Source organism: Nycticebus coucang, chromosome 5 (genome assembly GCF_027406575.1).
Source record: "Nycticebus coucang isolate mNycCou1 chromosome 5, mNycCou1.pri, whole genome shotgun sequence".
NCBI lineage: Eukaryota > Metazoa > Chordata > Mammalia > Primates > Lorisidae > Nycticebus > Nycticebus coucang.
The window spans coordinates 31,217,088-31,241,244 of NC_069784.1; the positions used below are offsets into that span (position 1 = coordinate 31,217,088).

The 24,157-nt window shown below is 42.7% G+C and overlaps 1 protein-coding gene across 5 annotated transcripts in view; it reads left to right on the plus strand.

Annotated features, from left to right (window-relative positions):
* Positions 1 to 24,157, plus strand: part of CDC14A (cell division cycle 14A) — a 205,876-nt gene that overhangs the window by 20,115 nt on the left and 161,604 nt on the right. For 4 of the 5 annotated variants that reach the window (XM_053592084.1, XM_053592087.1, XM_053592083.1 and 1 more), the window contains exons 3-4: positions 10,099 to 10,174; positions 23,512 to 23,604. In XM_053592084.1, the coding sequence (XP_053448059.1) occupies positions 10,099 to 10,174; positions 23,512 to 23,604 (169 nt within the window). Of the gene's footprint in view, positions 1 to 10,098; positions 10,175 to 23,511; positions 23,605 to 24,157 lie in introns of those variants that run through there. The other variant, XM_053592086.1, reaches the window with a different exon arrangement.

Consider the following 24,157-nt stretch of genomic DNA (forward strand, 5'->3'; position numbering starts at 1 on the left):
CCCTCCCTCCCTCTCTCTCTATCTCTGTCTCTGTCTCTCTCCCTCTCTTCCTCCCTCTTTCCCCTCTTCCCTCCCTCCCTCTCTCTCTGTCTCTGTCTCTCTCCCTCTCTTCCCCCCTCTTTCCCCTCTTCCCTCCCTCCCTCTCTCTATCTCTGTCTCTGTCTCTCTCCCTCTCTTCCTCCCTCTTTCCCCTCTTCCCTCCCTCCCTCTCTCTCTGTCTCTGTCTCTCTCCCTCTCTTCCCCCCCTTTCCCCTCTTCCCTCCCTCCCTCTCTCTCTATCTCTGTCTCTCTCTCTCTCCCTCTCTTCCCCCCTCTTTCCCCTCTTCCCTCCCTCCCTCCCTCTCTCTCTGTCTCTGTCTCTCTCCCTCTCTTCCCCCCTCTTTCCCCTCTTCCCTCCCTCCCTCTCTCTCTATCTCTGTCTCTGTCTCTCTCCCTCTCTTCCCCCCTCTTTCCCCTCTTCCCTCCCTCCCTCTCTCTCTGTCTCTGTCTCTCTCCCTTTCTTCCCCCCTCTTTCCCCTCTTCCCTCCCTCCCTCTCTCTCTATCTCTGTCTCTGTCTCTCTCCCTCTCTTCCCCCCTCTTTCCCCTCTTCCCTCCCTCCCTCTCTCTCTGTCTCTGTCTCTCTCCCTCTCTTCCCCCCTCTTTCCCCTCTTCCCTCCCTCCCTCTCTCTCTATCTCTGTCTCTGTCTCTCTCCGTCTCTTCCCCCCTCTTTCCCCTCTTCCCTCCCTCCCTCCCTCTCTCTCTGTCTCTCTCTCTCTCCCTCTCTTCCCCCCTCTTTCCCCTCTTCCGTCCCTCCCTCCCTCTCTCTCTGTCTCTCTCTCTCTCCCTCTCTTCCCCCCTCTTTCCCCTCTTCCCTCCCTCCCTCCCTCTCTCTCTGTCTCTCTCTCTCTCCCTCTCTTCCCCCCTCTTTCCCCTTCTTCCCTCCCTCCCTCTCTCTCTGTCTCTCTCTCTCTCTCTCCTCCCTTCCGGCCTCCCCCGGTGTGAACAGGAGAAGGCAGTTGTCTCTGAGGCAGGAAGCAGACCCTTACCCGATGCTGGATCTACCAGCATATTGACTGTGGACTTCCCAGCCTTCAGCACTATGAGAAGTTTGTTTGCTCTGAGACATGGTCTTGCTCTGTCCCCCACACGGAGTATAGTGGCATGATCATAGCTCACTGAAGCCTGGAACTCCAGAGTTCAAGTGATCCTTCTGCCTCAGAGCTGGGACTACAGCTCTCTCAGTCAAGAGTATAAACTACATGGGTGTGGGAATGGCTTCTCTAATGCCTTGTGTTATCCCCAAATTAAAAGAAAGAAAAAAAAGAAATTCTCTTGCCTCAGCCTCCCCAGCAACTGAGACTACAGGTACCCACTACAACGCCAGCTATTTTTTTTTTTGTAGTTATTGTTTAGCAGGCCCAGGCCAGGTTCAAATCTGCCAGCATTGGTGTATTTGGCCGGTGCCCTAACCTCTGAGTTATGGGCGCCGATCTAGTGCAAAGTTTTTGACTGAATTTCTTTTTTTTTTTTTGTAGAGACAGAGTCTCATTGTACCGCCCTCGGGTAGAGTGCCGTGGCGTCACACGGCTCACAGCAACCTCTAACTCTTGGGCTTACGCGATTCTCTTGCCTCAGCCTCCCGAGCAGCTGGGACTACAGGCGCCCGCCACAATGCCCGGCTATTTTTTTGTTGCAGTTTGAGCCGGGGCTGGATTTGAACCCACCACCCTCGGCATATGGGGCCGGCGCCCCACTCACTGAGTCACAGGCGCCGCCCTTGACTGAATTTCTTAGAATGACTTGAAGCATATTCTTTTTGTGGGATATGAAGTCTGAGCTTCCAGATATTGCTTGTTTTTTCTCCACCTTTAACATAGGGCTGTGGCCAAGAAAGGTGTAACTTCTTCTTCTTTTCTTTTTTGCAGTTGTTGGCCAGGGTTGGGTTTGAACCTGCCACCTGCGGCTTATGGGGCTGGCGCCCTACTCCTTTGAGCCCCAGGCGCAGCCCCAGGTGTAACTTCTTTATTGTGGCTGTCTTTGGATAGCATCCTGCTCTTTTGGCAACTCCTCTTTTTAAGGGACAGTCAAAGAAGTAGGGAACTGTATCTCCTCTTTTTCTATTCCCCCCAGGTCCAGTTCTTACACTGGCTTTTTGGAAATCTGATCCCCTTGACCAAAAGGGGATAAAAATTACCAGGGCCTAATCTCACTTCTGGGAAATACATGGGCCCTTGAAGGGAAAGGATATTAATTGTCTTCAAATATTTCGTCTATGCCTCATTCATGGTACTTGGCAGCTTCTCTCGTCTTTTACAGCTATTTTTGTTCTTGTCTTATCTTTTCATCTTGATCAGTATTGTCCATCAGCCCAGAATATTGTCCCAGCCTGTAGCCATTAGCTACATGTGGCTTTTGAATACATTTCAAGTGACAGGATAATTTTTAATTTATTTAACTTTAATTAAATTTAAATAGCCATAGCTAATGGCTGTCCTGTTGGAGAGTGCAGATCTACGTAAGGATGAGGTCTGCATTTTATTTACTTTTTCCTATGTTATTGGATATACTAATTTATTTTCCTGGCGTGGGGTGAAGTAGGATCATCTGTTAACCATATTCCTTCCAAAAGTACACGTGGTTTTTCCAGCCTTATTGTTGGAAACGCTGCAGCTATGAATTTGACATTGAAGTTGGCTTGTAATGGATAGTTTGAAGCGGGAATTAGATGATTTGAGTTCTTTGTGCATTTCTGAAATTTGTTCAAAGTAAGCTTAAAAAGGTCAAATAACCATAACTAAAAGTTCTGGATTTAACTTCAAATTCTACCAGTGTCAATATTCATGTTCAAGTAGAAAAAAACAAGACCTATTAGTCAAAAGTCTTGCTTCCATTTACCCAAGGACAAGGAAATCTTTGTTTTAGAGAAAGAAGATTGCCTTGATCAGTGCTCGTAGGGACATATTTGTATGCAGGAAAGCCTGGGAGATGGTCTAGGTTTGCTTCAGACCACGCAGCAGAGTGAATATGGCAATAAGGCAAGTCACATGAATTTTTTTGTTTCCCAGGACTGTGTAGTAGCATTATGTCTAAGAAAACAATGCACATATCTTTTTTTTTGCTGTTTTTGGCCGAGCCTGGGTTTGAACCCACCACCTCCAGTATATGGGGCTGGCACCCTACTCTTTTGAGCCATAGGTGCCACCCCAATGTACATATCTTAATTAAAAAGTGCTTCATTGATGGCTCGGCGTCTGTAGCTCAGAGACTAGGGTGCCAGCCACATACACCAGAGCTGGAGGGTTTGAATCCAGCCCAACAATGATAATTACAACCAAAAAATAGCCAGCGTTGTGGCGGGCACCTGTAGTCCCAGCTACTTGGGAGGCTGAGGCAGGGGAATCACTTAAGCCCCAGAGTTTGAGATTGCTGTGAGCTGTGACGTCACTGGCCCTCTACTGAGGACGACAAATAGAGACTCTGTCTCCAAAAAAAAAAATACTTCATTGATTAAAAATGTTGACGATCGGGCGGCGCCTATGGCTCAGTGGGTAGGGCACCGGCCCCATATACCGAGGGTGGTGGGTTCAAGCCCAGCCCCGGCCAAACTGCAATAAAAAAAAAATAGCTGGGGCGGCGCCTGTGGCTCAGCGGGTAGGGCGCCGGTCCCATATGCCAGAGGTGGCGGGTTCAAACCCAGCCCCCGGCCAAAAAAAAAAAAAAAAAAAAAAAATAGCTGGGTGTCGTGGCGGGCACCTGTAGTCCCAGCTACTCGGGAGGCTGAGGCAAGAGAATTGCCTAAGCCCAGAAGTTGGAGGTTGCTGTGAGTTGTGTGACGCCACGGCACTCTACTGAGGGCGATAAAGTGAGACTGTGCCTCTATCAAAAAAAAAAAAAGTTGACAATCATCTGAGCTTTTAATGAATTGTAATCTTTTTGCTGGTGGAGGGTCTTGCTTTGATGGATGGTTGCTGAGTGATGGGGTTGTAGCTGCTGAAGGTTGCTGTAATGCTGGCAGTTTCTTAAAATAATGAAGTACTTTTTAATTAAGATATGTACATTGGGGTGGCGCTTGTGGCTCAGTGAGTAGGGCGCCGGCCCCATATACTGAGGGTGGTGGGTTCAAACCCAGCCCCGGCTGAACTGCAACCAAAAAATAGCCGGGCGTTGTGGTGGGCGCCTGTAGTCCCAGCTGCTTGGGAGGCTGAGGCAGGAGAATCGCGAAAGCCCAAGAGCTAGAGGTTGCTGTGAGTCTTGTGACATCATGCCCACTCTACCGAGGGCAGTAAAGTGAGACTCTGTCTCTACAAAAAAAAAAATAAATAAAAATAAGACAACAGTGAAGTTTGTGACGTGATGGATTCTTCCTTCCTTTTTTTTTTTAGACTGAGTTTCACTCTGTTGCCCCGGGTACTAGAGTGCCATGACATCTGCCTAACTCACAGCAACTTTAACCTCCTGGGTTCGAGTGATTCTCTTGCGTCTGTCTCCTGAGTAGCTGGGACTGCAGGCACCCACCATGACATCTGGTTCATTTTTCTTTTTGGTAGACACAGGGTGTTGCTCTTGCTCATGCTGGTCTGGAACTCCTGAGCTCAAGTGATCATCACACCTCAGGCTCCCAGGGTGTTAGAATTACAGGAGTGAGGCCACTACACGTGGCCTCAATCGAGTCCTCCTTTGAGGAAATATTTCTCTGTAGCTTGCAATGGCATTTGATAGCATTTTACCCACAGTAGAACTGGGAGAATTAGTCAGTCCTCTCAAACTGCCATGCTGCTTTATCAAGTAAGTTTATGTAATATTGTAAATCCTTTGCTGCCATTTCAATAATGTTCACAGATTCCTCCCCAGGAGTAGATTTTCTCTCCACAAATTACTTTCTTAGCTCATCTATAAGAAGCAACTACGCGTCCATTCAAGTTTTACCAGGAGATCGCAGCACTTGAGCCACTCCTTCAGGCTGCACTTCTCTTGGTATATCCACCACGTCAGCAGTGACTTACTCCTCTGAAATCGTGAACCCCTCAGTGCCAGCCATGAGGGTTGGAATCAGCTTCTTACAAACTCCTGTTAATGCTGAAATTCTCCTGTGGATCTTAAACCTGAGGAACCAACCCATGCTAGCTTCAAACTTGTCCTCTGCAGCTTCCTCGCTTCCCTCAGCCTTCTTGGAATTGAGAGTTAAGACTTTGCTCTAGATTAGGGTTTGGTGTAAGTGAATGGTGCGGCTGGCTTGATCCTATGTCCACATCACTAAAATTTTCTCCATATTAGCAATATGACCATTTTGGTTTCTTATAGTCTGTGCGTTTACTGGAGCAGCACTTTCAATTTTTTTCAAGAATTTTCCTTTTGCGTTCACAACTTGCTGTTTGGCACAAGCACCTTTCTTGGTTGTGGACATGCCTTCCTCCCTAAGCTTAATCAATTTTAGCTTTAGATTTAAACTGAGACATGTATGACTTTTTTTTTTTTTTTTTTTTTGACAGAGTCTTACTCTCTTGCCCTGGGTAGAGTGCTGTGGTGTCCTAGCTCACAGCAACCTCATATTCTTGGGTTCAACTGATCCTTTTGGCCTCAGCCTCCCGAGTAGCTATACTACAGGCCCCTGCCACAATGCCCAGCTAATTTTTCTATTTTTTTTTTTTTTTTTTTTGTAGAGACAGAGTCTCACTTTATGGCCCTCGGTAGAGTGCCATGGTATCACACAGCTCACAGCAACCTCCAACTCCTGGGCTTAAGTGATTCTCTTGCCTCAGCCTCCCGAGTAGCTGGGACTACAGGCGCCCGCCACAACACCCAGCTATTTTTTGGTTGCAGTTCAGCTGGGGCCGGGTTTGAACACGCCACCTTTGGTATATGGGGCCGGCGCCTTACCGACTGAGCCACAGGCGCCACCCTAATTTTTCTATTTTTTTTTTTAATTTTTCTATTTTTAATAGAGACTGGGTCTTGCTCTTGCTCAGGCTAGTCTTGAACTCCTGAGCTGAACCAATCTACCCGCCTTGGCCTCCTAAGTTGCTGGGATTACAGGTGTGAGCCACCATGCCTGGCTGAGGATGTGTGATTCTTAAAGGGTTATTGATTTGCCTCATTTCAATATTGTTGCATCTCAGGGAGTAGGGGGATCTAATGACTGGGAGAGGTGGAGGAATGACTGGTCAGCAGAACCTTCAGAACATGCACAGTATTATCAATTAAGTTTACCACCTTACATGGGCACGATTTGTAGTGCAACAGTAACATTGATGACCACTAATCTCTGATCACTATAACAGATATAATAATGATGAAAAATATGAAATATTATGAGAATTACCAAAATGTGATACAAAGACACAAAGTGGGCAAATGCTGTTGGGGAAATGGCTGGCCTGTACTCTTTTCAGTGAGTTTTTTTTTTTTTTTAAGACAGAGTCTCACTTTGTCAAACGTTAGAGTGCTGTCACGTCACAGCTCACAGCAACCTCAAACTCCTGGGCTTAAGTGATTCTCTTGTCTCGGCTTCCCAACTAGCTGGGACTACAGGCACCCATCACAACACCCGGTTATTTTTAGTGACGAGGTCTTGCTCTGGCTTAGGCTGGTCTTGAACCTGTAAGCTCAGGCAGCCCACCCACATCGGCCTCCCAAGTGCTAGATTACAGGCCTGAGCCACTAGGCTCGGCCTTCAGTGAGTTCTTATTCATTGGTCTTGGACTGGTTAATTTTTTTTTTTTTTTTGAGAGTTTCACTATGTCACCCTCAGTAGAGTGCCATGGCGTTACAGCTCACAGCAACCTCCAGCTCTTGGGCTTAAGTGATTCTCTTGCCTCAGCCTCCCAAGTAGCTGGGACTACAGGCGCCTGCCACAATGCCCCGCTGTTTTTTTGTTGCAGTTGATTAGCTGGCTTGGGCTGGGTTCGAACCCGCCACCCTCACTGTATGTGGTTGTGCTATGGGCCGTAACCACTGTGCTATGGGTGTGAGCCCTTCGGCTGGTTAATAACTGGGTTATAGATAGAGCTCATTCTGGATGCATGGGTATTTTGTTTATATACACAGCAGAGGACCACACTGGGAACTTTAGAAATAAATCAAGAACTTTATTTCTTTTTTCTTTGTCTTCTATTTTTTATTTTTAAAATTTGTAACAATTTATGGGGTACAAGTATAATTTTGTTACATGGCTACATTGTCAAGTCAGGGCTTTTAGGGTATCCATCACGTGAATAAAGTACATTATACCTATTAGGTAGTTTCTCATTATTCATGTCCTTCCCCTTTCTGAGTCTCTACACTAGAACTTTTATTCCATATCATTGCAGGTTTTCTTCTTTGGCACTTCCATCTTCCTTCATGAACATACCTTCCCATGTACAGAGACAGCCAATTTTGGTGCTACCTGGAGTATAAATTCCAAAATATTACCAACTTGCCTGAATAAGTTCAGTATTCTTTATTTAACTAAGGCAAGTGGCTAATGGCAGATTTTAGGTAGCATAATGACATAGTTATGGTAGTGTAATTTTGGGTGGCAGAAAATTAAATCAAATGACTTTCTCAAAATAGAGGTCTTTTTGGGATGGATTGTAAGAAACTTGATGGTGGTTTTTTAGAAACATTCTCTAGGCTAAGTTGAATTTAGAGCATTAACGAGCAAACTATTCATAATGAATACTTACTCTTTAAAGTTTTGTATTAGTATAGGGCATTCTTTCAAGTGATACAGTCCCTGGCAGAGTTGAGCAAGTAGAATCTACACTTAATTTACAACATGTGGTAATATGTGTTGTGGACCAAAAGAGTGACTTGGCAAGTTTTGAGAACTCTGAGAGGGGCAGGGCACGTTGGCTCATGTAATCCTGTACGTGATCCTGTAAGGTGTGATCCTGTAATCCTAGCACTCAGGGAGGTGGAGGCAAGTGATTGCCTGAGCTTATAGGTTTGAGACCAGCCTGAGGAAGAGCAAGACCCCACCTCTAAAAATAGCCGGGTGTTGTGGCAGGTGCCTGTAGTCCTAGCTACTCGGGAGGCCAAGGTAAGAGAATCAGTTGAGCCCAAGAGTTTGAGGTTGCTGTGATCTATAATGCCATGGCACTTTGTCATGCCATGACAAAGTGAGATTCTGTCTCAAAAAAAAAAAAAGAAAGAAAACTCTGAAAGGAGTTCACTATTCCCTGAGGGACTGAAAAGGCTTCCTGGAGAAGGATGGTTGGATTTTGAGGAAGCTAGAGTGTAGCAGAAACAAAAAAAGAGGCTACCTTTGGCGAGGAGACCAATGTGAGCAGGCTTGGATTAAGAGTATACATAAGCTGGATACGGTGGCTCATGCCCATAATCCTAGCACTTTGAGAGGCTAAGGTATAAGGATCACTTAAGCTCAGGAGTTTCAGACCAGTTTGAGCAAGAGTGAGACCCCATTTCTATAGAAACTAGAAAAATTATCTGGGTGTCATGGCACATGCTTGTAATCAACAGCTACTTGGGAGGCTGAGGAAGGAGGATCATTTGAGCCGGAGTTTGAGGTTGCTGTGAGCTGTGATCACACCACTGTACTCTAGTCTGGGTGACAAAGCAAGACCTTGTCTCAAAAAAACAAAAAAAAGAATTATGTGTAGAATATTTGGTCTCAAACTCCTATCCTCAAGCAGTCCTTCTGTTAGCCTCCCAAAGTACTAGGATTACAGGTGTGAGCCACCACACCAAGCCCGTGTGTGGAGTATCGGGGAATGAAGATTACATATGGGACCTGTTAAGAGGTAGGATCAGCCTGGAGGCTAGGGAAATGTTGTGTAAGGCTTTGCTTACTGGGCCAAAGAGTTACTCTGAGACAGTAAGGAGCCATTAAACAGTTTTGAATAGTGGGAGGATGTGTGGGCAGTGAGATTTTATGAAGATGAATCTCTATTGTGGACACAGCCTGACTGGGAAGGAAAGAGATTTCAGACAGCTCAGGTGTGAGATGAAGAGGATCTGAATTTCTGTTGCTGAAGGGGGAACAGGAAGGGAAGGGAATGAATTGGAGTCGTGGCTTAATATATAAAAAATAAATATTTATTTGTTGGTCTATTGTGATCGAGAGGTCTCGTGCCTGAGGGACTGGGAGAAGCTTTTTAGTCTGTGGGGCTGATAAGAGGGAAAACTGCGTGGAATTTAGACATTCTGAGTTCCAAGTGATAGAAAAACCTGTGAGTGGGTGGTCCAGCAGTCAACCGAAGATGGAGAAGAGTGATTCTGGCTCTCAAGTGGAGACATCTCTTTTCCATAGGTCGTTGGTTGAATTCATGATAGTGGTTAAGAGAGCAGATATGGGCAGGTTAAATTCATACGGTGGTTAAGAGAGCAGACATGGTTCATGCCTGTAATCCTAGCATTCTGGGAGGCCGAGGTGGGTGGATTGCCTGAGCTCACAGGTTCGAGACCAGCCTGAGTCAGAGTGAGACCTGGTCTCTAAAACTAGCAGGGCATTGTGGTGGGCGCCTGTAGTTCCAGCTACTTGGGAGGCTGAGGCAAAAGAATTGCTTGAGCCCAGAAGTGTGAGGTTGCTGTGAGTTATGATGACACCATGGCGCTCTATCCAGGGTGACAGAGTGTGACTCTGTCTTAAAAAAAAAAGAGCAGATCTTTAGACTGGTGATTATACCCAGGAAAAGCAAAGAGGTGGAGAGAGGGAGAGCAGCTAGTGGGAAAGGGGAATGAAAGCTGGATTTAAGATTCTTGCGAATTTGAGTGCAATAGTTGGAATTGTCATCCAAAGTAGAGAAGCTAAATTTGTGACTAAGTAGATGATAAATAAAAGCAGGTAGGTTAGGCCATGTCCTCCCTCTATTCACGTTAGTTCTTTCTTTGTTTCCTTTTCAAATACTTAAAGGGCCTGTCAGGGAGATAAAAGAAGGTGGAACTCAAAACTCTCCTGCTAGTTCCCCATTAAGAGACTGGTTAGAGTAGCTGGAGGGTGTTAGTGGGGTGAGATATAGTTATTTGGATTACCATGAATCAAAATAGTTATGCAATGACCCTTATTCCTGAAGATAATTGAAATTTGATTATACATTTATTAAGATTAAAATGAGCATCGATGTCACTGAAGATTTTACTAAATATTACATTTTCTGTTTGTTTTCTTGTGTCTTAGTTTCTATGCAGATTTTGGACCTCTGAACTTGGCAATGGTGTACAGATACTGCTGTAAACTGAACAAGAAACTAAAAGTGAGTATTGTAGTGTTGTTTATATTTTGGTATTAAAATGTTCGAACCATGTGATCTGCCCAGGGGGATTGCTGTGCACGCACTTTTTGCTCAGGTAGTCTGGATCTTTGAAAATTAATTTGAGTAGTTCATCTAGAAGTTGAATTGATCCTGCCCATGACACCACAAAGGACATGTTTACCTCTTTCATTTTGTAGTCTGAATTGCAATGTGAGCTGAATGAACTCATCGGAATAAGGATCTAAGAAATAAAGAAAGCACAAATTCAGGTTGTTGTGAATGAGTCTCTATCAAATTCCCTCCTAGGATAATTTTTCCGAAGGCCTCAGATCTGCTTGTAGGCATTGTTGCCAAGTAATGAAGGGGCTCATCATGGCTGGAGCTCTGGGGCATGACCATTTCTGTCTGGTCAAGATAGAAATTTTTGCGTATTTCTTTCTTTTTTTTTGAGACAGTCTCAAGCTGTCACCCTGGGTAGAGTGCTGTGGCAGTGTCATAGCTCACTGCAACTTCCAACTGTTGGGCTCAAGCGATCCTCATGCCTCAGTTTTTCTTTTTTTTTTTAGTAGAGATGGGGTCTTGCTTTTTGTTCAGGCTGGTCTTGAACTCCTGAGCTCAGGCAATCCACCCACCTCGGCCTTCCAGAGTGCTAGGATTACAGGTGTGAGCCACCATGCCCAGCCATGTTGCGTATTTCTTAAATGTTATCTCTGTGTGGTTAACAGCCAAGTGAAATGGATGAACCAGCAGTGATAGGGCATTAACTTTACCTGATATGACAGGATTCAGGTCACACATTTAGTATTCATCTATAGTTTTGATTTTGTATGGGGATCTGCTTTCATTTTTTTGTACTTACATGTGGATTTTTGTGTGTGCCTTTTTTTCCCCCTCTCTCTAAACATTTGAGGAAGAGTGCCATCTGTATTCCCAGTTTCGGTAAACTTACTTGGTCACATAGAAAGCAATCTTTATCTTTTTCTTCAATTTCTAAATGGAAATCTTAAATATTTCCATTTGAAAGGCACAATACTACAGAGTTGGTTCTTGAGGATACCTACTAAAATGTGATGCTCAGGTATTTTATTTTTTCTGCTAGGTGAAATGTTACTACTGTTACTACTGTTAGTACTGGGCCATGTACACATTAATTGCTCAGTAATTATCTTTTGATCTGATTGGTTTTTGCGGAACTCAGGTATATAGGGCAGTCTGTATACCTGAGGGCATGTAGAGCGGAAGATTTCCTACAGAATATATTGTGTATTTATAGAATATATTGTGTATTTATGAGTTTATAAATTTTTGCCAGTTGATCCCAAAGTGCTAAATGGTTATGGAGTGAAAACAAAGAAAGATCTTTTTTGTCAATGACTATATAACATAAAGTCTATTGCACTCAACTTTCCTAGGAATTAACTTACAAAGTTGTGTGCCTTGAAAAGGTATACGTAAATTCCTTTAACTAAACCAGATCTGTTTTTCAGAAAAGAAGCAACTGACAGTCATTTAGAAAATAAAATAAGAGGGCTTGGCGGTAATCCCAGCTACACGGGAGGCTGAGGCAAGAGAATCGCTTAAGCCCAAAAGTTTGAGGTTTCTGTGAGCTGTGACCACACGGCACTCTACCGAGGGCAGCATAGTGAGACTCTGTCTCAAGAAAAAAAAAGAAAAAGAAAATAAGATAAGAGATTTTTGCAATCATCCAGGAAGTAAATAACATTCTTTTAATATAAAATGGCTTTTAATGGCTGAGTTAACAAGGAAAGGATAATTCATAAATAATTGAAGTTTATTTCTTCCCGTTAAGTACCAAGGAATTTCTTTGCTTTCTTGATTAGTCATGTTGGTATGTAGTTGGTATCAACTGGGTATTATAATTAATAATCTGGGAACTCAGTACTATCTGGAGTGATCAAAGAGAAAGGACTCATTATCAGGAAAATGAAATTACTGGTTGGACTCAGTGTTCTACTTGCAGTGATTACACAAGAGTAGGTGGATTGGATTAAGACTTTTTTTTTCCGTATTCTATACTGAACAGTGTGGATAAGTATATATAAAAACTTGTTTTGATTTTCTTTCATTGACAAAGCTTTCTCTCAGCGTTATGAAAGTTTAATCTAGTCTCTTTGATTCATTTCAGTTATCAGGTAATCTGTTGGAATGATGTTTTTAAATTTAGTACAGTTACTGGGCACTTTGCTACATGCTGAAGGATTGAATTTTCAAAACTCAAATGTTAATAAGGCATGGGTAATTTCAATGAAGTGTGCCAAACAGAGTCTCTGTATTGGGAGAAAAAGATTTACTTTGCTGATTCAAAGCTGCAATTGCTTTAGCCTTGTGGAGTCTCCCATTTCCTCATATATAACACAGGAATTACAGAGTTCGCCCAGGGTGCTGGTTAGGATTATATTAGGAAGTAGATGTAAAATGCTTTGCAATTGTTAAGGTCCTGTACAAAATTAAGTCACTTATGTAACATTTGTGAATTTTGATTGGAAATACAATAAAGACAGTTCTTCCACGAAATTGATGAACACCTTCTCAGCCTTAACACTATCATTTCTACATGGGAAAGCTATCCAATATAATTTTAGCAATTTAGATGACCATACAATGGAGACTCAGAAAAGGTGGCCTGGGAGAAGTTTATGACTTGCCCGGGGCTGCCAGCTAAAGTCAGGGCTAGGTTTTATGGCTCCATGACCACATTATTCCTGTTTTTCTCTCTTTGGTTGCAGCCGCAGTATCTGGTTTGCAACCTTCCCATGCTCACTGGCAGGATTGCCCCAGCTACTTCACCTTGTCCCATGGTGGCTTTGAGGCTCCTCTGCCTCTTCCACTCCTGTGACTATTACTGCCACCTCCAGGACCCCAGACTCCAGACTCTCCCTTGGGCTCTGCTTTCCTGGTCCCTTGCCTTGCACGTTCTGTCTGCCCCGCCCCCCGCCCTGGGTGTCTCTGCTGGGGTCTCTCTGGGGTCTCTGGACCTTTTGTCTCCCTGTTTTCTCACTCTGTTGGTGTCCTGATAATGTCTCTCGTCTGCAGCCCGTGGCCACTTATTTCAGTAAAGTTTTGGGCACTCTGCTTCCCTGCCCTTTGCCTTGCTCACCTTGCCAGCTACCAGCCTTGGTGTCTTCCCTCCCGATGATGTCACGTACTGTTTCCTGGGAAACTGCAATATCCCTGCCACTCCCAGCCTCTCACGTTACCCACAGCACAGCAGCTGTTCATGGATTTGCTCGTGACGCCCAGTCTGACTGGAATTCCTTTCTCTTCTGGCTTGATAACTCCTTTTTCTTTTCTTTTTTTTTTTTTTTGGCCGGGGCTGGGTTTGAACCTGCCACCTCCGGCATATGAGACTGGCGCCCTACCCCTTGAGCCACAGGCACCGCCAGATAACTCCTTTTTCTTTACTAGTTTGTTCAGCCACCACCCTCTAGGAAGCATCTTGCCATCCTGGACTTGGTAGGAGGTGCCGCCCTTGTTTTCCCAGAGTCCTCGCTCGGTGCCGATTCCATTGTAGATGAATTATAATTTACACCTGCTTCTCCTTAGGCTATGAGCTCCTGGAGCATGGGGGCGTGCCATGTATCTGTGTCCCCAGTGCCCAGCACAGGGTCACCAAGCAGAGAAACGTCTCTTGACTTTGTCATGATCCTCTTCACTTGCTATCCCCTTTTATCATGTGACCTTCCGAGGTTTCAGAAGACTTAGTCTGCCTGCAACGTGTTCCCGTCCTTGCTACTTCACCGATTTCTGAATCCTTTGCTATCCAACTCTGGCTTCCCCACTCTCTTGAAACTGCTCTAGGAACAGCTTAAATACTGAGTCGGAAGACATTTGCTGGGTCCTCAAACTCTTTTATTTCCATGAATAATTTGACACTATGTTTTTTTTTTGTTTGTTTTTTGTGGGTTTTTTGGCCGGGCTGGGTTTGAACCCGCCACCTCCGGCATACGGGACTGGCGCCCTACCACTTTGAGCCACAGGCGCCGCCCAATTTGACACTATGTTAACCAACAACTTTGTCCTAGAATTCTTCTCTTGTGTGGCTTCCTAATTCCTTTAGGCTCATTTATTTTCTAGTTTGGATTTTTTTTTTTTTTTTTTGTAGAGACAGAGTCTCACTGTACCGCCCTCGGGTAGAGTGCCGTGGCGTCACACGGCTCACAGCAACCTCTAACTCTTGGGCTTACGCGATTCTCTTGCCTCAGCCTCCCAAGCAGCTGGGACTACAGGCGCCCGCCACAACGCCCGGCTATTTTTCTGTTGCAGTTTGGCCGGGGTTGGGTTTGAACCCGCCACCCTCGGCATATGGGGCCGGCGCCCTCCTCACTGAGCCACAGGCGCCGCCCTAGTTTGGATTTTTTTATTCTTTCCAATAAAGCTTTTGTGATTCTCCCCACTCCCACCCCTTATTGGATACCTTATACAGATGGGTAATATTCTGCTGTGCCTTCTATCCCAGACCCAAATTTCTTTCTCTCTCTCTTTTTTTATATGTTAAAAGGTATTTTTTTCCAGTTGATGCTTTGGGGTGGTGGTTTATTGCTATTTTTTATGTCTATTTGAATTCTATCCTAATGGCCTTAGTTTTAATTATGTTGGTTAGAATGGAAAATTATCCATCAAATATCTGCTTAGATTAAGAATTCAGCTGGGTGAGGTGGCTCATGCCTGTAATCTTAGCACTCTGGGAGGGTGAGGCGGGTGGATTGCCTGAGCTTACTGGTTTGAGACCAGCCTGAACCAAGTGAGACCCCGTCTATAAAAATAGCCGGGCATTGTGGCGGGCACCTGTAGTGCCAGCTACTTGGGAGGCTGAGGCAAGAGAATCACTTGAGCCCAAGAGTTTGAGGTTGCTGTGAGCTGTGACGCTACAGGACTCTACCAAAGGTGACAAAGTGAGACTCTGTCTCAAAATAAATAAATAAATAAATAAAATAAATAATTCAGTAAAAAACCCACCACCCACTAACAAAAAGTCTGCTACTTATTTTAAGTTGTTTTTTAATAATTATAGATACTAGGAATTGTATAGCAATAGGTTGCTGTTGGCTACATGTATTTCTGGTAAATAGTTACTATAATGGGGGAAGCAATCAAAAGGGCAGATTTATTGAAATGAGCACAATTTGTAAAGCTGTGTATGTTACTTAATGTAAAATGTCATCAGTGCTTGATGGGTTAGAGCAGGAATTATTAATCTGGTATTTCAAGGGTTCTGGAAATCCTGGAAACTTTACATTTTGGTGTATATTTACATGTGTATATCTACATTTTTCTTTGGGTGGATTTATAGCTTCTTGACAGGTTCTCAGAGGGATTGCTGGCACAGATAATGCTAAGAATGCTGGACTAGAATATAAGGGCTTTTGAACCAGAAGACTGTAGTAATAAACGATCAATTGTGAGGTTTCTTAAAAACCCAAATATAGCTCCAAACTTAATTAGTTAAAAATGTCTTTTAGTTATTAATTTAATAATCTGTAAGTTTTACAAATGTAATATAATTGAATTGGCTTTTCCTAAAATAGTCAATGCAGTTTTCATTATTGATTTCCCTTTTCCTCAGAGAAAAATAAGACCCCAGCTCGAGGGGAAAAAAAAAATCCTCGAAAAAAAAGAGGACATTTTCTAGTGCAGTGATTTTTAATTTTTTTTTTTTCGAGACAGAGTTTCACTATGTCGCCCTCGGTAGAGTGCTGTGGCATCACAGCTCACAGCAACCTCAAACTCCTGGGCTTAAGCGATTGTCTAGCCTCAGCCTCCCAAGTAGCTGGGACCACAGGTGCCCACCACAATACCTGGCTATTGTTTAGTTGCAGTTGTCATTGTTGTTTAGCTGGCCCAGTCCAGGTTCAAACCCGCCACTTTTTTTTTTTTTTTTTTTGTGCAGTTTTTGGCCAGGGCTGGGATTGAACCCACCACCTCCAGTGTATGGGGCTGGCGCCCTACTTCTTTGAGCCACAGGCACCACCCGAACCCGCCACCCTTGGTGCATGTGGCTGGCGTCGTAACCACTGTACTATGGGTGCCAAGCCAGATTTAAAATTTTTAATACCTGCTGTTATGAATCAATGAGATAATTATAATAATCTTGAGGACTGTTTTAAAAGGATTAGAAGAATATTCACAGAAAAGTAATTTTAAATTTACAAAACATCCCGCATAGCCCTTTCAGTATAAAAGGGGGAGGGGGTGGACCTCATGAAATGAATGATTGTATTGAAGCTGTGGAAGGACCTGGCAGGTGGTGGGCCCAGGGAATGTCCTTGTTGCTGAATGAATCAGTGCAGTAATCCTATGTTGGAAGCCAAGCACCTGCCACTGTATCAGGTGGTTGTACACAAGAACTCTTTTGATATGATTAGACCACCCCCTTATTATAACTACAAAAACATGTTGAGATTTCTTCATGTGGTTGTCTTCTGTTTCAAATTCATGGGCTTTGGGGACAGAATAGAAAACTACATTCTGGAGCTAGTATGTAGTTTAAAGTGGTATAAAGCATTGTTAACTCCCATGGGTGCAAACCTATACAGAATTAGCAGGTGGTGCCTGTGGCTCAGTGGGTACGGTGCTGGCCACATACACTGAGGCTGGCGGGTTCAAACCCGGCCCGGGCCAGCTAAAGCAACAATGACAATTGCAACAACAACAACAACAAATTGCTGGGTATTGTGGCGGGTGCCCGTAGTCCCAGCTGCCTGGGAGGCTGAGGCAAGAGAATCGCTTAAGCCCAGGAGTTTGAGGTTGCTGTGAGCTGTGATGCCATGGCACTCTACCCAGGGTGACAGCTTGAGACTCTGTCTCAAAAATAAGTAAATAAATAAATAAGCAAAGCATGGACCCCATATGTCCCTTCAGGGATCCTGAGCCATGAAAAAGTCCGTTTATAGAGAATGCCCCATGTGCCTTCAGCAGTTATCCTTATGATCAAATAACCCTTTTATTTAATTTATTTTTTTTTTTTGTGTGTAAATCAGACAGTATTCCTTTCTCAAAGGAAAAAAGACATGATGACTCACCTCTGTCATCCCAGCAGGCTGGGAGAATTGCTAGAGTCCAAAGCTCAAAATCAGCCTACACAACATACAAATAATCCTTAGAGCAACTTTTCTCTGACATTTTGACTTCTAGTTTAATGTGCTATTTCATTAATGAAATGTATTGAGTTTGGACCATACAGAGACATCATTTTCTTCTTTAAAGAAACTATGCACCCCAGTTTATCATAGCACTAAATAAAAACATAAACCATATTTTGTTTTGTACAGCCGAAGACTTTTGAGACAAAGTCTTTTCTTTTTTTTTTTTTTGGTTTTTGGCCGGGGCTAGGTTTGAACCTGCCACCTCCAGCATATGGGACCGGCGCCCTCCTCCTTGAGCCACAGGCGCTGCCCTTTCAAGCCTATCCCTTTCCTGAGAAAGTTGGAGGTAAAACATGTAAAGGCAGTGGCTGCTCACAGGAAGACCTGTTTATTTTATCGCTTTTGCAGTAAGATGACCACTGATTGCTGTGGAGATGCTGATTGCTGCGTCTATTACTGGGCTAGCCTAGTCGCCTGTAAGAAGAGAACGAGGCCTTGGTCATCGTGGTTCTGTGCTGTGCTTTATTTAATCAGACCATCGTTATTGGCAGAGCTTGATTTTTTAGGAAAGTGCATGGGTTCTCATTTTTACTGAAGGGCAAATTATGCAGGCTGTGCTAATATCTTTATCTTGGTCAGACTGATTGACATAGCTTCATTAAACACAGTATTCTAACCAAATAACTTGAAACATTTACTTTTAAGCATGGTAAACTATCAAAAGGCTTAAAATCTGTATTTCTTTAAATTGACCATTAAACCGCCCCCCTCCCTTTTTTTTTTGTTTTATTTTGGCTTCGGGATTACTTGCATCACCTGTTTATTGATGAATGGTTAATGCGATTTGTGGTCTCTTGACCTGAGTGAACAAGTGCACGATTCCTGTTTGTTACCTGAACCGAGGATAGCTTGGCCTGTTTGTTACTTGGGTAGCTTGTCATCATTTTCTTCTCTCTCTGAGTACCTGTGGCTTGCTTTTGATAAAGAGTGATCCCAAGATTGCAAACTTTTACATATCTTTTCTTTCTGAAATAGAAAATGTCTGGGGTCAAAATCGTTATCTTTATTTGTATTGTTTTAGTGTAGCAGTCACTGATGTTTGGTTTACAAGCACAATTAAGTATTTATTTGATATATTATCATGAAATACATAAGAGGGGAAAAACTTTGGCTCTCAGGTAAGCAATACAGGTCTGGAAAAGTCTATAGGTTTAATTATGTTAATTGATAAGTATTTAATCCCATCTTTTATCTCCTATTTTTTTGGCCTTGTTAAATGAAAGAATTATTTTATTTTATTTTTTTTTGGTACCAGGGCCTATTTAAATGAAAGAATTATTGTACCTGTAATTAAGATCATTTCCTTGTGTGTTATGAATGTACCTCTATGCAGTTATTTTCTTCTGTGTCTAATAAGCCGCCGCCAATATTTTGTATCAAATACTCATTAGATTATGAGCACCTGTGTGGCTCCAGACCACCGCATTGCTCAGTGGTGTGTCTGACACGAAGCGGTTTCTTGATTCATGCTAATAGAACTAATGGAACTTTCTTGAGCCGCAGTATCCTGGCACCCAGGTTCAGTAAACTGGTTGACCGTAGGCTACATTTGGTCCACAGCCATGTTTTGTTGGGCGTGAATGCGGTTTAAAAAAAATTCTAATTCGAGTCTACATCTGAAGTTTATGAAAACTTCCACAAAATTCTAGATTTTTTTTTTTCTTTTGAGACAAAGTCTTCTTTTGTCGCCCTCAGTAGGGTGCTGTGGCATCACAGCTCACAGCACCCACAAACTCTTGGGCTTAAATGATTCTCTTGCCTCAGCCTCCCGAGTAGCCGGACTACAGGCACCTGCCATAATGCCCGGTTATTAAAATTCCAGATTTTTGGTTTCTTCTAAATATTACAATAGGTGACAGTTCTATGCCCAGATTCTCCATGGGAGCAGCAGGTTGGAGCTTGGTGCGCTTTGGACAGGGAATGCTTTTCCAGTTTTCCAACTGCCCTACTTCAAATTTTTGGCTCCTGAAAATGTCTGAATTTGGAACCTCTGGGATCATGCTATATAAGACAGTTTATTTATGGGATCACTAAAAGAACTTGTTCCTAAGGGGTTATCACCTGGAATGTGTGATTTACAAATAGTAATGAAGTTTTCTAAGGAATTTGGGGAAATGCACATTTTGTAACATAATTTTAGAAGGCTTATGGAATGAATTTGCAATTATTTTATAAGACAATTTAAAGTTCTTTTGGGGTTACTTGACCAGATGGATGGTGTTTTTGGCATCCATAGGAAACATTTCTATTTTATTTTATTATTATTAGTTTTTTGAGACAGAGTCTCACCATGTTGCCCTCGGTAGAGTGCCATGGTATCAAAGCCCACAGCAACCTCCAACTCTTGAGCTCAAGCTATTCTCTTGCCTTAGCCTCCCAAGTAGCAGGGACTACAGGTGCCCACCACAACACGCAGCTATTTTTTGGTTGTAGTTGTCATTGTTATTTGACAGGCCCAGCCTGGTTTCAAACCCACCATCCTCTGTGTATGTGGCTAGCGCTCTAGCTGCTAAGCTACAGGCACTGAACCCATAGCAAACGTTTCTAGGAGCGAGACCAGTCATGTATATATGCATCTCTTTTCCAAAAAAAATTTTTTTTTTTTTTTTTGTACAGACAGAGTCTCACTTTATTGCCCTCAGTAGAATGCCGTGGCGTCACACAGCTCATGCAACCTCCAACTCCAGGGCTTAGGCGATTCTCCTGCCTCAGCCTCCCGAGTAGCTGGGACTACAGGCGCCCGCCACAACGCCCGGCTATTTTTTTGTTGCAGTTTGGCTGGGGCTAGGTTTGAACCCGCCACCCTCGGTATATGGGGCCGGCGCCCTGCTCACTGAGCCACAGGCGCCGCCCCTCTTTTCCAAAATTTAGCATTGTCTTAGAGTAGTGGATTTCAGTGTGTGGCCCCTGGACCAGAGAACCTACTAGAAATGCAGGTTCTTCTCAGGCCCTACTGTGTCTGGTTCTCAGGCCTGTCTGTTTTAAAAAGGCCTTCAGGTGATTCTGAACTTGTCTTTTAACAGCATGAAATATAATCCAAGAAGATAACAATAACATATAGTGTAGATTTAAATTTTTACTTCTAAGAAATTTTGGTAATATTGACCACTTCAGTTTGATAATTATTTAAATTCTGAACCCTGAAACTTGTCACAGCCTCATAATTGAGATTTATATAAATTATCAAGCTCAGTGGAAAAGTTCTGGGTTGTCCTGCTTACCACACTTGCTGTGTGAATGTTCACAGCAGGCCCTCTCTGGTTCCTGGTTTACAGGTGGAAAAGACACCTGTAAAAGTGTCTGCTCATTCTGATGAACCATGCCCAGGACTCTGTGTCTGGTTAAGCTGGACCCCTCTGGCACTCTGCCTATGCTTTGGAAGATGGCAGAATGTCACCAGTGGCCAATAAATGTTAGCTGTTCTTCTTGCTGTTATTATATAGGGCTGTCTCTTGTAGCCATTTAGGTTGAGAAGGTTCAGGAGCTAAATATTCCAGTTTTAAGATAGAAAGCTAAATTATAGGGTGGATAGTGGCTGTAGATTGTGACTTGCAAGGGACATGTGCTGCCTGGCTGCAGAGCAGACCAACAGTCCAGAGGTCTTAGTATTCCTTCTGTGATATCCTCTTTTTTGTAGTTAAGACTGTAATCATTGGATTTGGCAAATTTTTAACTTCACTTTGCTATTGCACACAATGTTTTTTGTTTTGTAACCTCTCAGTTTCTCATGGAAAGCAAAAAGAATCAGTTACAGAGTAGATAGCTCACTGCGGTTATGGCACAACTTTGCAGGTGTTCTTGAAGGGCTGGGTCAGCACTGAAGCCCCAGAGGAGACAGATCAGAGTGAGGAAGAGACTGCTGTTCAGCTTGGAGGCATGATGCTCTCCCCATGCCAGGGGCAGGATATGAGAAAACACCTACTGGGTTCATTAATAAAATAGAGACCTGTTGTTTCCAAATGCAACTTTCTGTGTATTATAAAGGTCTTTCATGAAACATCTGGGAAGATGAGTTAATGTTCCTTTTCTGTAGCTATCAGTGTGTTCACTGATATTGTTTGTTCTGGGTCCTTTGATTATGGATAGGGTTTTTTCCTTTTTGATACGTTTTTTTTTTTAAGGGAGGGGCATGTTTAATATTTGAGGGTAAAAAAACATTAAAAGCATTTTTTGTGTATTATTCCAATTATATAAATATCAGCTAAGCAATTGACAAAATGTATTGTTATCCCTGAAATTTTTCATATGGGTGCCTGAAAATCTCCTCTGTTGAACAGCGTCACTGGTATAAAACTATACTAGCACGATATGGGAGGCTGAAGTGGGTTGATTGCTTGGGCAGTGCCTGTGGCTCAAAGGAGTAGAGCGCTGGCCCCATATGCCAGAGGTGGCTGGTTCAAACCTGGCCTTGGCCAAAAACTACAAAAAAACCCCATCAAGCAAAAAAACCCCAACCAAACAAAAAAAACTATGGGGCAAGAAGGCAATAAGAGGGAGCTTGGTTGTGGTAAGGAGGGAAATTAGGACAAGGCCTTGTACGATGCCAAGTTCCCCTCTGTCCTCATTCATTTTGAGTTAATTTTGATTTCTTTAGCAAGAATTCAACTCTTAGTGATCTGATCTAGGTTTTAGTGCTTTTGAGATATAACTGAGAAAACTGGATTCCAAAAAATCTAAGCCAAATGAATGTTAGGAGCTTTAAACTTTTTCTTAAAAACCACCAGGAAGCTCTTGGCAAAAAAAAAAAAAAATAAATAAATGAAGTTTTATTTCCTTTCTGTAGGCAGCCTCTCGTAGGAAATATTTTTAAGGAGCTAAAATTTCCAGATAGACTTTCTGAAAGTTGTTTGTTATCTGATGTAATTTCTGAAAGCTTATAAGTTTAAAAAGTTCTTCTAAAATTTCAAAAATTTTAGTTTGTATTATATTTACTTAAAACGTATTTAGAGGTATGCAGTCAAAAGAAGATCTCTCTGAGAATTCTGTCCTTTAACTTGGTGCTTCCTAGACTGGGATGGTATTTGTATTTCATATACTAATTTATTGAGAGATAGAGTCTCACTTTGTCACCCTGGGTAGAATGTGCTGGTGTCCCTGTACCTCACAGCAGCCTCAAACTGCTGGGCTCAAGTAATCCTCCTGCCTCAGCCTCCTGAGTAGCTGGGACTACGGGCTCAAACCATGATGCCTGGCTAGTTTTTTCTGTTTTTAGTAGAGACAGGGTCTCACTCTTGCTCAAGCTGGTCTTGAACTCTTGAGCTCAAGCAATCCTCCTGCCTTGGTCTCCCAGAGTGCTAGGATTACAAGTATGAGCCACCATTCTCGGCTTCCATGTACTAAAGAGAAAGCAAAAAGCAAGCGAACACGAAAACTTACCACCCTAACCCCTAAACAAACAAGAAATAAACATCAGTGATAAAAGAACAGGTATATGAGTTATCATCTTGGCAGGTAGATTTATAAAATAAATACAATTCCACATTATTAAATAATAGCAATAGTTAGTTAAGAAACCTAAATTCTTAGTAGAAAAGAACACAGTGGCTCACACCTGTAATCCTAGCACTATGGGAAGCCGAAGTGGGTTGATTGCTTGAACTCAAGAGTTGGAGACCAGCCTGAGCAAGAGCAAGATCCCATCTCTATGAAAAAATAGAAAAACTAGTCAGGTATTATGGCAAGTGCCTATAATCAAAGCTATACTTGAAGGCAAGGGGATCTCTTGAGCCCAAGAGTTTGAGGTTGCTGTGAACTATGGCGCCAAGGCATTCAACCCAGGATGACAGCTTGAGACTCTGTCTCAAAAAAAGAAAAAAAAAAAAGAGTAAATAGATTTTACATATGAAATCAAGAATATATCATCAAAAATGGTTCCTCCTAATAGAGATGCCTGTAATTTAATTACTTCCTACTTTCTCAATTTCTTTTCTTAGAGAACAATATATTTGCTATATTGTTGGTTCTTACATTATTATTGGACTGTAGAAAGTCTGAGCTAGTAATTCTCCATCCCATAAATGCTCATGTCCAAATGCCATAGGAATTCAAGTCGAAAGTGATTAAAATTTACAAGTTAGTGACATAACTTGTGATTTAAGAGATGGTATTTGTCTTGTGTATATTTTGGCACCGTTTCTATGGTTAAACTAACCTTTTTTTATCTCCTCTTTCTAGTCATACAGTTTATCAAGAAAGAAAATAGTGCACTACACCTGTTTTGACCAACGGAAAAGAGCAAATGCAGCATTTTTGATAGGTGCCTATGCTGTGAGTACTTTCTTCATGATTATTTTTGATAATCCGGCCAGTGAAATGCTAACACTGTCCAATAAAATCCAGAACACTTTTTCGGTGTGATTGGAAGATGGTGGAGATTATTAGTAGTTTGTGAATTGATCTGGAATGGAATATGTGGACTAGCATTGATGATGGGGTGTTCTGGATTTTATTTTCTAGTAGCCAGTGAGAGAATCTTGGATTGCAATGTGTAGCTTGGGTTCCACAGTTGTTATAGGTATTTTACTAAGAAGAGTGTCTAACAAGGACATTTCCAGGAAAAAATAGGTATGTGAACAAAATACAACGTTATGGAATTTTTTTTTTTAACATTATGGAAGAGTTTTGGGAGGAGAGAGGAAATCCTAGATTGCGCAGAAGAGGGTTGTTACTATTTTTTATCAATCCATTCATTCATCTATGCAAGTGTTTGCAGTGAGCACAGGATCAATCCTGCATGTGTGCATGTATTATAGCCTCCCTAATAATTAGGTAAGACTCTTTCAAAAATAATTTCAATTAGAAATTTTGTTCTCTGCACACA